This window comes from Schistocerca nitens, chromosome 3, assembly GCF_023898315.1.
Source record: "Schistocerca nitens isolate TAMUIC-IGC-003100 chromosome 3, iqSchNite1.1, whole genome shotgun sequence".
Lineage (NCBI taxonomy): Eukaryota > Metazoa > Arthropoda > Insecta > Orthoptera > Acrididae > Schistocerca > Schistocerca nitens.
The window spans coordinates 391,211,708-391,223,722 of NC_064616.1; the positions used below are offsets into that span (position 1 = coordinate 391,211,708).

The 12,015-nt window shown below is 38.7% G+C and overlaps 2 protein-coding genes across 4 annotated transcripts in view; one reads left to right on the forward strand and one right to left on the reverse strand.

Moving 5' to 3' along the window:
* Positions 1 to 12,015, forward strand: part of LOC126248333 (constitutive coactivator of peroxisome proliferator-activated receptor gamma-like) — a 725,840-nt gene that overhangs the window by 402,726 nt on the left and 311,099 nt on the right. The window lies entirely within an intron of this gene.
* The window catches only part of LOC126248335 (leukocyte elastase inhibitor-like), a 76,754-nt gene continuing 73,246 nt past the window's right edge, over positions 8,508 to 12,015 (reverse strand). The window contains exons 7-8 of the mRNA XM_049949232.1: positions 9,474 to 9,615; positions 8,508 to 9,395 (exon numbers count right to left, since the gene is read on the reverse strand). Coding sequence (XP_049805189.1) covers positions 9,037 to 9,395; positions 9,474 to 9,615 — 501 coding nt within the window. The 3' untranslated portion in view covers positions 8,508 to 9,036. The remainder of the gene's footprint in view (positions 9,396 to 9,473; positions 9,616 to 12,015) is intronic.

Sequence of the window (12,015 nt, forward strand, 5' to 3'; positions counted from 1 at the left end):
TCTTATATCTGTATGCATAATTTGGTGTAACAGGGGGTCATGTGCCATCAACAGAAGCTGACAGGTATGGAGTTATAGAGAGGGCCATATTCCTATATAAAGAAAATTCTATAATACATACCAGTGGGGTAGAAACCATTTTACAATAGTATCGACAGTATCTGACAGTAGCCATGAAGGATAGCTGAGAGAACAATCATGATACCCACCATTGTCTTCTTTGCTGTATTTTGTTTGTGGTCATATTTAGGGTACATTATGAATAAACCTGTATGCTCATAACACACACACTCATTGTTATAATGAATATGAATAACAAACTTGCATAGCACAATATTTCCACTGCAGACAAATTGACAGTCTCCTCCTCATCCTCACAAAAAGTGGTCATCTACAGTACTTTCAAACTATTACTGACCACAGTCAATGGTTAAAATGACTGTCAATGGCTCTGAGCACTATGGGACTTAACTTCTGAGGTCATCAGTCCCCTAGAACTTAGAACTACTTAAACCTAACTAACCTAAGGACGTCACACACATCCATGCCCAAGGCAGGATTCGAACCTGCAACCGTAGCGGTCGCGTGGTTCCAGATTGTAGCACCTAGAACCGCTCGGCCACTCCGGCCGGACAGTCAGTGGCTAAAATGTTGTAATGGTTCAAATGGCTCTGAGCACTATGGGACTCAACTGCTGAGGTCATTAGTCCCCTAGAACTTAGAACTAGTTAAACCTAACTAACCTAAGGACATCACAAACATCCATGCCCGAGGCAGGATTCGAACCTGCGACCGTAGCGGTCTTGCGGTTCCAGACTGCAGCGCCTTTAACCGCACGGCCACTTCGGCTGGACAGTCAGTGGCTAAAATGTTGTAATGGCATACATTGTTTTTACTCCGAGGCCCAGTTGCTACATGGTAACTCCATGACATCATGGTCTTATGTCTCCTGAAAAATTTATCTCCTGGTACATGACCCCTTTTTGAACTCACCAATTCAACTGGGCCTGTGTGTTGTCCATTTGTTCCAGGTAAGAATTTACCAGTGTCATACTCGTGTGCTTGGTGGCCTTTGTCTCACCTTTCACCGTGAAGATCCCATTTATGAGTCATTCGGTATTCATGCAGATCAAGTGTCCATAGAAGGCCAATTGTATTTTCCTCACACACATGTTTATGCCCTCCTGGTTTTGATGCAGCTGGTCATGCCAGATTCTGTAGGTGCCTTCCTCTTCTCTTTCTCTCCTTGAACTCCAGTTGGGAGAAGCTCTCTTTTTTTATGTTCCAATGTTGAGAAGCTTCTGCAAACAGACCATCAGGATGTTGGTGGGTGCAGATTTTTTTTAGATGGAAGTTCCAATCACATCTGTGGAGAAGTAGGGTACTATGTTGTCTGCTTCTTGAGTTCTTTGTACTGGTCTCTTGAGATGATTCTGTGGTAGTTCTTACCTGTCTGTTGCACCAGGGCCCTGACGTAATTTCTCTTTGCCATGCATATTGTGTTGGCTATAGGTTTTCCTTTGCCTGATCATGGTATATGCTGAAGTAGTTGATCAATGGCATCTTAAAAGTCATCTGTGAGGGACATTTCTGTAGGTACAAATAAATAGCTTCAGTTCAGATTTTGGTTTTAAGTTTACTGGTAGTTACTAGTTATACAAGGTGACACCATGTGGGAAAATCTTAACTTGTACCTGCACTAGTAGAACTCAGAGTGCAGACAGCTGCAAGATATGTGACAAGAAAGTGAAAAAAAAGGTGTTCAGTGTGGCAACTACCACTTAATTCCATGAAATCTGTTCCAAGTAAACATAAAATTTGTAACTGTCGATTATTCACGATCTTTTCTTATGTGCACTAGTGAAAGCAAATTTAGACACATAATCAGAGAAATGGAGAGAGTAATCACAGTATTTTGAAGTGATATGTTTGCTCTAAAAGAAAAAGAAAATTGATCTGAAGGATAAGTGTACATGTTTGAAAAAGGAACACAGATTTCTATATTACTAGAAGATCATAATCAAAACTTTTATGTAAATTAAATGGACAAGCTGATGCACTCTACAAAATGGTTCTCTCTTAAAAGGAAATAAACACCAAGAAACTGGTAAAGAAATCTCACTTTGTGCAATAATATTGATGCCCTTCAATACCCATATGATCAAGGTTTTGAAAATGCTTATGGTGAAGGCAGAACAAGAAAACTTTTCAGCAGTGGTAAAATGATTACTGAAGAAGATGGTAACATTATTTGGTTATGGTCATGCATGCCACATGTCAAGATTACTGACAAGCTGTGTTAGCAACAGTATTCATGTTTCTGCCATTAAAAAACCTGCTAACAAATGTCAAGTGTTACTGTGAATGTGACTTAGAATTCTCTAATATCACAAGAAATTATTGTGCTGTACTCATAGGAGGTGCTAATGATGTCAGCAGAAATGAATGACAGACTAGAATATTCGAGTATAAACAGATAAATTTAACTAATTTGAAACTGAAAAAACTTGTACGCAAAATCTGTAAATGTTATGTGCCTATAATTGATAAATTATGAAATAAATTTTTTAACAAGTAATGGTATACCTTCAAAAACGTGACAGAAGGATGTTAGCTTCTGAAAAGGAATGCTCAAGGTGTTCTCTCTCCATAAAAAATGCACAAATAAATCTGTTACTGTTTTGAGTGCTCCTTCAACAGCTGTAACTAATGAAGTTGACCCAATTCCCAATGTATTTTGTCCAAAGGTAACTAAATAATGCAGGAATGCAACTTAGAGTGCAAACCCCCTAACTAGTGCCAGAAATGTTGACTGGTGTGAAGATTTTTGCTTGATTAGTTCATAAAAATAATTTCATAATCCATCTAAACATCAGCTATCAGTAGGGTGGTAGAAGAAATATATGGACTGCAAGTACTTCTGGAGAACAAATTCTTTGAAAGTTATATACTTAAATGAATGCTGGTTTAAATTAACAATATCAACTTGATAAATTTGCTGGATGCTGCAATTTAGCAAGTACTTTGTAGAACAATTGATGTGGACAATCATGCATTCTAGTAGATTAGTCAGTAGGTGTTTAAGTTAGTAGACAATTGTCTAAGTGGGGTACTTATTACTTGGAAGCTGCATAGACCTTTTCAACTATGACATTAAGTATCAACATATATCGTTCTCCTGGCATTTCAGTGATGTTCGCATTTCTGAACAAACTTTATACTTTTCTGAGGCGGAAAAGTTGTATAAAAAGGCCATTATTTCTGCCAGCTTCGTAGGTACATGAGCTGATGACAGATTTGCCATTTATTTGAAGAGCTTGGTATCTACAAATGGGTTAGCAGCTACTAAATTTTAATGAATACATTAGAGAAACAGAATGAGGTGCAACTTGTCTAGATAATGTAAGCAGTATCTATTATGTTGCTACAAATACGTTCATTTTAGACTTGGAGGTGATTAGTTGTGTGTTCTGTAGATCATTTGAATGACAAATCGGTGGTATGGAATGAGTCGGTTTACATTCACATCACGTTATTTTGTAAATATTGCTACAAGCAGATAGTTTATAATCCCAGCTAATTTCTCATGATTAATTTGCATGTCTCATGCAGTCTGCTAATGCAGATATTGTGGTGCTGTCTATTTACTGTGTGCATAGACTGCATTATATGCGCTTTTAACATACTGATTTCCTCACACAGTTTTTCCTGGGTACTTATCAGCTTGATCAAATTGTAATGGCATATATATGTTGGCTTTCTAATAACTTTGTGAACTACTGGAGGGAGGGGGCAATATGGCAGTAGCCGATATTTGGTAACACTATACATCATTTCTCTATGTTTAAGAGTTCTGGGGATTAACAGACCTTAAATATATGTTTGCTCAGAAGAATGAAGCCCATATCTGCTGATCTTACACGAGTGTCAATAATACAACTACCTTTCCCTAATAGAATTTGCAGACCACCAAGTTCATTGCTTACCAGTTCCCGTCAGATCACCAAAGTTAAGCACTGTCGGGCATGGCCGGCACTTGTATGGGTGACCATCCAGGGTGCCGTGTGCTGTTGCCATGTTTCGGGGTGCACTCATCCTCATGATGCCAATTAAGGAGCTACTCAACCGTATAGTAGCGGCTCCAGTCAATGAAAACCATCATAATGATCGGGAGAGCTGTGTGCTGACGACACGCTCCTCCTATCCGCATCCTCAGCTGAGGATGACACAGCGGCCGGATGGTCCTGATGAGCCACTTGTGGCCTGACGGTGGAGTGAAAGGTCATTGCTTACTTTCCTGATCATTGACCTTGCATGCTTCTGGTACTCACACAGTGTCACTGTAATGAACTCTATATGCCCCACTATTTTGGGTCTCTCTCACTGCTCCTTGCAGCCACAAGATCGCTGCTGTCCTCAAGTGCTTCAGACATTTTAAAATACCTTATGCCCATGTCCTTAAGTATCTGTAAAATTGTCCATCAGTGACCATTAAAATTCACAGCTACTTTCATATTCAGAATTAAAGTCTTCTGCAGTCAGATATTCACCCTGGTAATACATTTTCAATGAACTGTAGTAGCTTGCTTCTTTCTTGTTGTTGACTTGACGTGCAATTTGATAGATGCTGTAACAACCTGATATAAGCCACCAAATAGGATTTAACTTTTATTTTTATTTTATTGATAAACTGCTAACAGGTACATGTAATTTTTCAGTGACATCTTGTATTTGCCCTTTTTTAGCACATATTAAAGATATTTGCTGATAACATACATATAGTTATCCAATTATAGGAGTGTGGTAATCAGCATACAATTTTTTATGCCGCTCAGTTGGCAAGGGCAATGCAGTTTACACCTATGATTATGCCACATTCATATCTACATATACAGACTGTACATACTGTACAAACCACCATACAGTGCATGATGGATTGTACTTTGTACCCCTACTACGCATTCACTTTCCTGTTCCACTCTCAAATTTCTCATAAAATGTCTGTTGTTGGCAGAAGAATCATTGTGCATTCAGTGGCAAAAAGCTGGTTCTCTACATTTTCTCAATAGTATTTCATGAGAGGAATGGCATCATGCCTCCAGGAATTCCAACTGAGTTTGGAGTCATTTCCATAATACTTGCATATTGATCAAACTAACCAGTAACAAATCTAGCAGCACACCTCTGCATCACTTTGATGTTTTCCTTTAATATGACATGATGTGGATCCTAAAGTACTCAAGACTGGGTCACATTAGCATACTGTGTGTTGTCTCCATTATAGATGAGCTGTACTTTCGTCCTTATAGCCTTGTTTCATTTCATGTCACCAAGATATTTAATCAACATGACTGCCATTCATCACACCACTAATTTTGTACTTAGGCATTGCAGGATTGTCTTTCCTACTGATCTACATTAACTAGATTTTTCTACATGTTGGGCAAGCTGCTGCTCTGTTCCTTATCATCTCTGGTCAGTTGCCCTTGACCCAGGGTTCTGGGTGACTTTTCCAAACTACACATTTTCCTAAACCTCACTAGTTCTTTTAATTCACCCCTTCCTTTCCCCTTAAACCCTTCTGCCTGGAGGAGGAGGAGGAGGCTCTGGAAGCTTGCATATGTATATCTTTTATATGTGCATTCTCTTGGCACTGCTTGGTTAGTAGATTTTTTATCTATCTAATTTCATCAAATATTTACTATATTTATTAATTACTCAAATAAATTTTGCCCAACTGTGTTTGCAAGCATGGCTTCAACTTGGAGAGCAAACAAACAATGGAATTAATCCAGTAGTCACATAAACCAACTCTGAGCATCACTGTGTGGGAAGCCATCATCTACAGGGATCATATACTTGTGTTTGTTGAGAGAACATTGAACAGAGCAGAATACATCCAGATCATTGTGCAGCACATTCAGTTGCAATTCCAACAATTTCAGAGTGCTTAATGTTCTGGATATCACTTCTTTAACCAAATGGTTAGTGCTGCTGCCTCTGGTGCCCAGTTACCCGGGTTCCATTCCTGGTACCTTCTCAGTCAGGTTAGGTTTTTGTTCTGAGTTAGGGAGGTCTATAATGGTGTCCAGATGAGCTGCTTGAACAAAGAAGCAGTGGCATCATCAGAATTCATCTACTGGAAATAATGACTGGAGGAATTGGTGACATGCTGATCATATGTCCCACAAGCAGAGATCACTCCTTTTACTGTCTTGTAGACAGCAGTTGACCAGTCAGAACAGGACTGGGCTTAATCACTGTGTGATTTTTATGCTTACATTTTGTAATCTACTAGAGGCATGCTTTTGCATGCTTTTCCTGTATTAACTTCTTCAACTGTCTCCTGTTGAGGATGTGTTGGACAAATTGGTTTGAAGTGTGATCCAATACACAGTACTTTCTACACCCTCTGACATACTGTGCCATCATGCAAAAGTATCATGAAACAATCTCCCATGTCCATCAACTTTATCTCTATGTGCAATCACAGAACTGCATTTTAAAGTGGGACTATGTCTTGAATGACAATTTCAGTATTGCACAATCTGAGTATCTAATTAGGGCACCAAATATGATTGTTTAGTAATGAAGCTGGTGTAGCATGTTACTGAAATATTGTGGGATAGTTGCTTCAAAATGTTAAGTTTTCAGTAATAATTACAGTTTAGCAGTATCAAGTGCTCCAGAGCTTACATTAATATGTGAGGTGTCTACAGGGTGAACCTGAATGCACTTTGAATTTAAGAAGTTATTCAGGGATATTTTCCAAGTAATTTGATGGCAACCCATGGTCTCCAGTGGACCAATACAGAGTAATTGCATTTTTTATTTCTCACTCCCATTTATGTTTATATTACAGTGAAAATTCATGCTTAACAATGCAAACTGAGTGGTGTGTACCATGTGCCTTGTTTGGAAAATTTGTTCCATTTACTCATGCCACTTGCTGTAGACAACAGTAATGCCCATTTGTTTCCACATTTCAGGAACATCCTCTTCAGTAACAGAGTTAATCTGAGTGTGAATCATCAATAAAGCTCAAGTTACCCCTCTGAAATGTCTAAATATGGTAAAGTTACGTGTACAGCTGCACCGCACCACTTCCCGACACCACACTATTTCACTGTCAACTTTAGTTAAGTAAATTACTTGTCATTTTTCTTTCTTCCAGTGTTTTCCTTCTTGATGGTAACCAATAACACCCACATATGAGCACAATGTGACTTGTCCATGTGAAAAACTTCCCGAGTACTTTTGATATGGCATGAGGTTACCTGTAGTTGCTGGGAAGAGGTGACTTAGTTTTGTAGCCTGGCAATCCTCCTAATTGTTTCCAGTGTAAAAACAGATGTCTTGATCTGTAATCACATTCAGAATCTTAGTTTAAGAAAGCTGAATAGGGTGCCGTGATGTAGCAGTTCTACTCCAATGTACCATCTAGTACTTTGACTTTTTGTATTGTCTCATGTGCACGGCAATGTGGCAACAATTGTCAGGTCAGCACTGGCAGCATACCATAGAAATGATGTAACCATCTTCCCACTTAAAGGCTTTACTATTGGAGCACACAACAATAAACCTTTAGTGGACTGGTTTCTATAAAATTAAGGAGTCACAAATACAGTAATGGCTGGGGAGGGAGGGGCAGGGGGCAAAACAATTCACACACAAGTTCAGTCTTTTATTACTGCAGTAGTGTTGTGCCAATTGCGACACGTGTTTAAAATTGAGTGTTTTGAAGTTTCTGCAGTGATAAGTAGAGAGTAGACAGCCAAGGTAGCTGACTTATTAAATGGCATCAATGCACAATTTGTTGGGCATTGAGTGATACACATCCACTGATAAATTTGAGGCATGGCCATGACTCCATAGGTTAATCAAGATGTCCTATTGACAGGGTGTATGGAGTGCCAGATTACCCTCCTAACTCTTAAGTGTATTCCTTCAGTCCATATACTCAAAATATTGGCATAAACCAGCTCTACTAGGATGGCAGTCACTGTAAGTCACATAGAAACCACATTAACAGCATTAGTCATATGACTGTATTGGTGTTGAGGGTAATCATATACTCTTCTGATACTGGTCTGAATATACCTACTTTGAAGATGTTCATCGCATTTAGTGTCCATAAATTTTCTGATTTACTAAATATAAATCATTATTCAGCAATTAGAGTATTCATGGATGGAAACTGACATGAATATACAATTCAAATTGGCATATAAATAGTTGCGAGGTAGTTGCGCGCGCATGCCCCCGCCCTCCTCCTGCCCTCCACCCCCCACCCTCCCACCCACCCACCCACCCCCTCCCCCCCTCCCACCCACCCCCTCCCCCCCTCCCCCCTTTCACTACTAGGTAGAAAATCTCTTCGAAACCGGCTTTGTATGAAAGAGGGAGAGAAAAGTTAATAAACAGTGCACAATTTTATTTGGTTGAAAATATAAATGAGACCATTTCTGTTGTTATAAATTAAAGCGATAAAAAAAAGGTGTTAACCATTACAGGAAACATTATATTGCTTTATTTGGTTTACCGAGATTTTTTCTACTTTCGAACATCTGTCTCAAACATTGAAAAATTTAAATTAGCAGCCACTCAAAATTTTTTATTACATTATACTTTCAAAACCTTAAGAATGATTTTCTTTGTGGAATCTTAATATTATGCAGTTCTTGTGTAGTGTCCTTACATGAATGATGGGGATATGATTAGGTACATTACAGCTTTCAGATAGGTATACAGGTAGTCACTTTTCCTACATTCAGTTCTTGAGTGGAGTAGGGATGGTAAAATGTGCACTGAAATGTATGCAATGCTGTGTACTTTCTTATGTGTGAAACACAGCTGTAGTTTACATTCTTAACTGTGCCTCAATATGTATAAATTGCAGTCCAACTCTGCATAATCATGCAACAGAGAATTGTTTATGTAATCTTAGACCTTTACTGATCATTTTCAGTCTTGCAATGACTGTCTTGGGCACTGTCATCCTGCAAATCTCAGGACACTTACATATTGAAAGATAAACTATAAATTTCCCCTAAATGAAAACTGAATGGCATCTTTGTCATTGGATTGTGGTTGTTGGTATACTGGTCTTCCATCTGTTGGAAGGTTGGTTGGTCTTGCTACTAGATGTTTTGTATGTCCTCGTGATACTTGTGAAATATAATGTTCTGTCGTCTCTTCTTTCCTCGTGTCCAATTCAACTTTTAACTCTGATACGAAAGTTTCTTCACTCGGTTGCATATTTGCAGCTTCTGGAGTTGAGACAAGCCCACCAAATAGTATAGTTCCAGTCACAGTATCACGGATAAAAAATAAGAATGGACTATCAGCTCGGAATCTCGGAATGGTAGTTCCCATAAGTGGAACAACTAGAACACCTGTCAAAATTAAATTTATGAGTCAAGCATATTACGAGGTATACGAGATGTATAAAAATTAAAACATTTTTAACATACCTGTACCAGCCCCTGCAATTGTTCCTTCTTCATTGACTTCAATCTTCGTTGCATGTAGTATTTGGCTGATATGAGCTGTTCCTATGTTTCTTGCAATTCCAGAGAGATTGGCATGAGCCCCAAACACCTCTTGTACTCCTAACTGTAAAAAAAATATTTTAACACCATGCAATGAAAACCACAAGAAAAAGTTCCCAACAAAAATATTTTAGGAGGTTACATGTTATTCATACAACATTGTGATTGTCATGGTACATGATGCCGCATCTCTTTCTGCAATAGAAAGATTAGAGCTTTTTTGAGTGCTGTACTGTGTGTCTGTGTAAGAAAGATCAGAGAAAGAAAACGAGGAAAGATGGTAGTTACTGATATTCATAGTTATTTTGCTAGTTATTTATTTACATGTTATGTAATTGTGACCTCTCTCCATGATATGGAATGAGTCAGTTTTACAACTACAGAACATTATTTAAAATATTTTGGCAAGATTCTGGCCATGTACATTGTTTTAAGTTCAACATTTTTACATACAATAAATTTCAAACTGTAGTCAATTGATTGCTGCTACCAAACTTCATAAGGCATAAAATGTACTGTAGGGCTGTTGTCAGTAAGCCCAATAGTTTAAAGAGGTGTCTATAATATATTCTAGAGAGGACACAACACATCTTTATTGCATGCTTCTGTATAACAAACACATTTTTCCTCAATGATGAGTTACCTCAGAATATGATTCTATAAAGACTGAATTAAAATATGAAAAGCAAGGCAACTTCAACATCTACATCATCATCTCCAAAATCTGATATTATCTATTATGCAGAATTTGCAGAGCTTAGATGTTTAAGATGATCTATCACATGTGACTTTATTTCAGGTTCTTATCAATGTACAAATCTGGGAATTTAGAATATTCCATTTCATTTATTGATTTACCCTCATGCATTATTTCTGATGGTGTGGGTTGTGCAGTACTGAATTGCATGTATTGGGTTTCATCTGAATCCAGCGACAACCCATTTGCAGAGAACCAATTAATTTTCAATTAAATATTATTTACATTTTCAGGTGTTGAAGTTACTTGATTGAGTTTGATTATAATTTCTGCTTTTTGAATATGTGATGGAAGGGGATTTATACAGGGTGACTCCATCACGTCACAAACATTTGGGAATGGTGGGGAAAGGTATCAATTTGAGATAAGGGATACTAGTCCAGAACCAACTGAGTCAGAAGGCAAAAACAGAAATCTATTCAGGTTCCACCTTAGCCTCATGCAGCACTCAAACTGAGGGCACCAATTGCCAAACCGTGATCATGATGTATACAATGCCCACTGAATATTCCCAATACCCTCAGATAATTTCCCTTGTTGATGGTCCACTGATGGCATGTATGATTCAATGTTAGAGAGACCAAAAATCCTAAACTTGTTGTATGGCAATAATGAATTCCATTTACCAAACAAGTTTCATTGGCAGCTACATTTACAACAGTTTTTCAAAATGACATCTTACAGCTTCAATGCAGGCCTGGCATTATCACATAAAGTTCTGTCATACCCACTCAAATATTCCTGGTGTCTTCTGAACAGTGTTGCAGGCAGTGAGACTTCTTGACAGGAAATCCTCTTTAGTCTCAACAATCATCTTGTACCCAAGACTTTCCTCACAGCCTCACAAGAAGAAATCTAGTGGGGGTGAGATCACGTGAACATGCTGGCAATTTTACACATCAACCTGTGTGTATCCACTTTTTGGGTGATGTCTGATTTGTACACAAACCATCAGTCATATTGGAACCACATCCATTGATGAGAAACAAGTGGGATATGTTCCAGGAACCTGGGTAGTATGTCTGTGATAAATACTGTTTATACTGGTGCATTTAAGTGCAGAAGAAGAGAAACAGGCTTAGTATGTAATCATTGACTCTGCCTTACCCCAGTGTTGACTGATAATGTGTGTTCGCTCTCAACTGTAGTGTGGGGATTCTCATCAGTCCAAACACAACTACTGCACCTATTTAGCATTGGGTCTCTGGTGAAACAGGCTTCAGCCATCAAAAAGTACATGTGCAGGAAAGTGAGGATCGACTGTAAGGCTCTGCAAGAACCACTGGCTGAGCACAACACGAGGTCCAAATTCAGGTGGAGTGAAAGCTTGCACTTTCTGTCGGTTGTAGGGGTGTAACTGCATTTTCCATATTATTCACCACACATTACTCTTGTGAAACATTCATTTCACATGCAGCTGCATGCACCTTATCCACTGCAACAAGCGCTGCACAGTCTGTCGGGTGTCCGTGTGGTTCGTCATCTTTGGTCATCACACTGTGGCACCACTTGCCCTGTTTCACATAATTGTTGGAACAGTCTTGAAAACGTGATGTGATGCGATGCCTGTGCTGATACGTAGTCCGATGCAACCTTCATGCTTCTGTGCTGCTTCCATTTTCTTTCCCATACATGAGAATCATGTCTGCAGTTTCTGTTATTGGGTACAACTCCATTTGGTGAAGACAGGTGGATGTTAGTATTTCA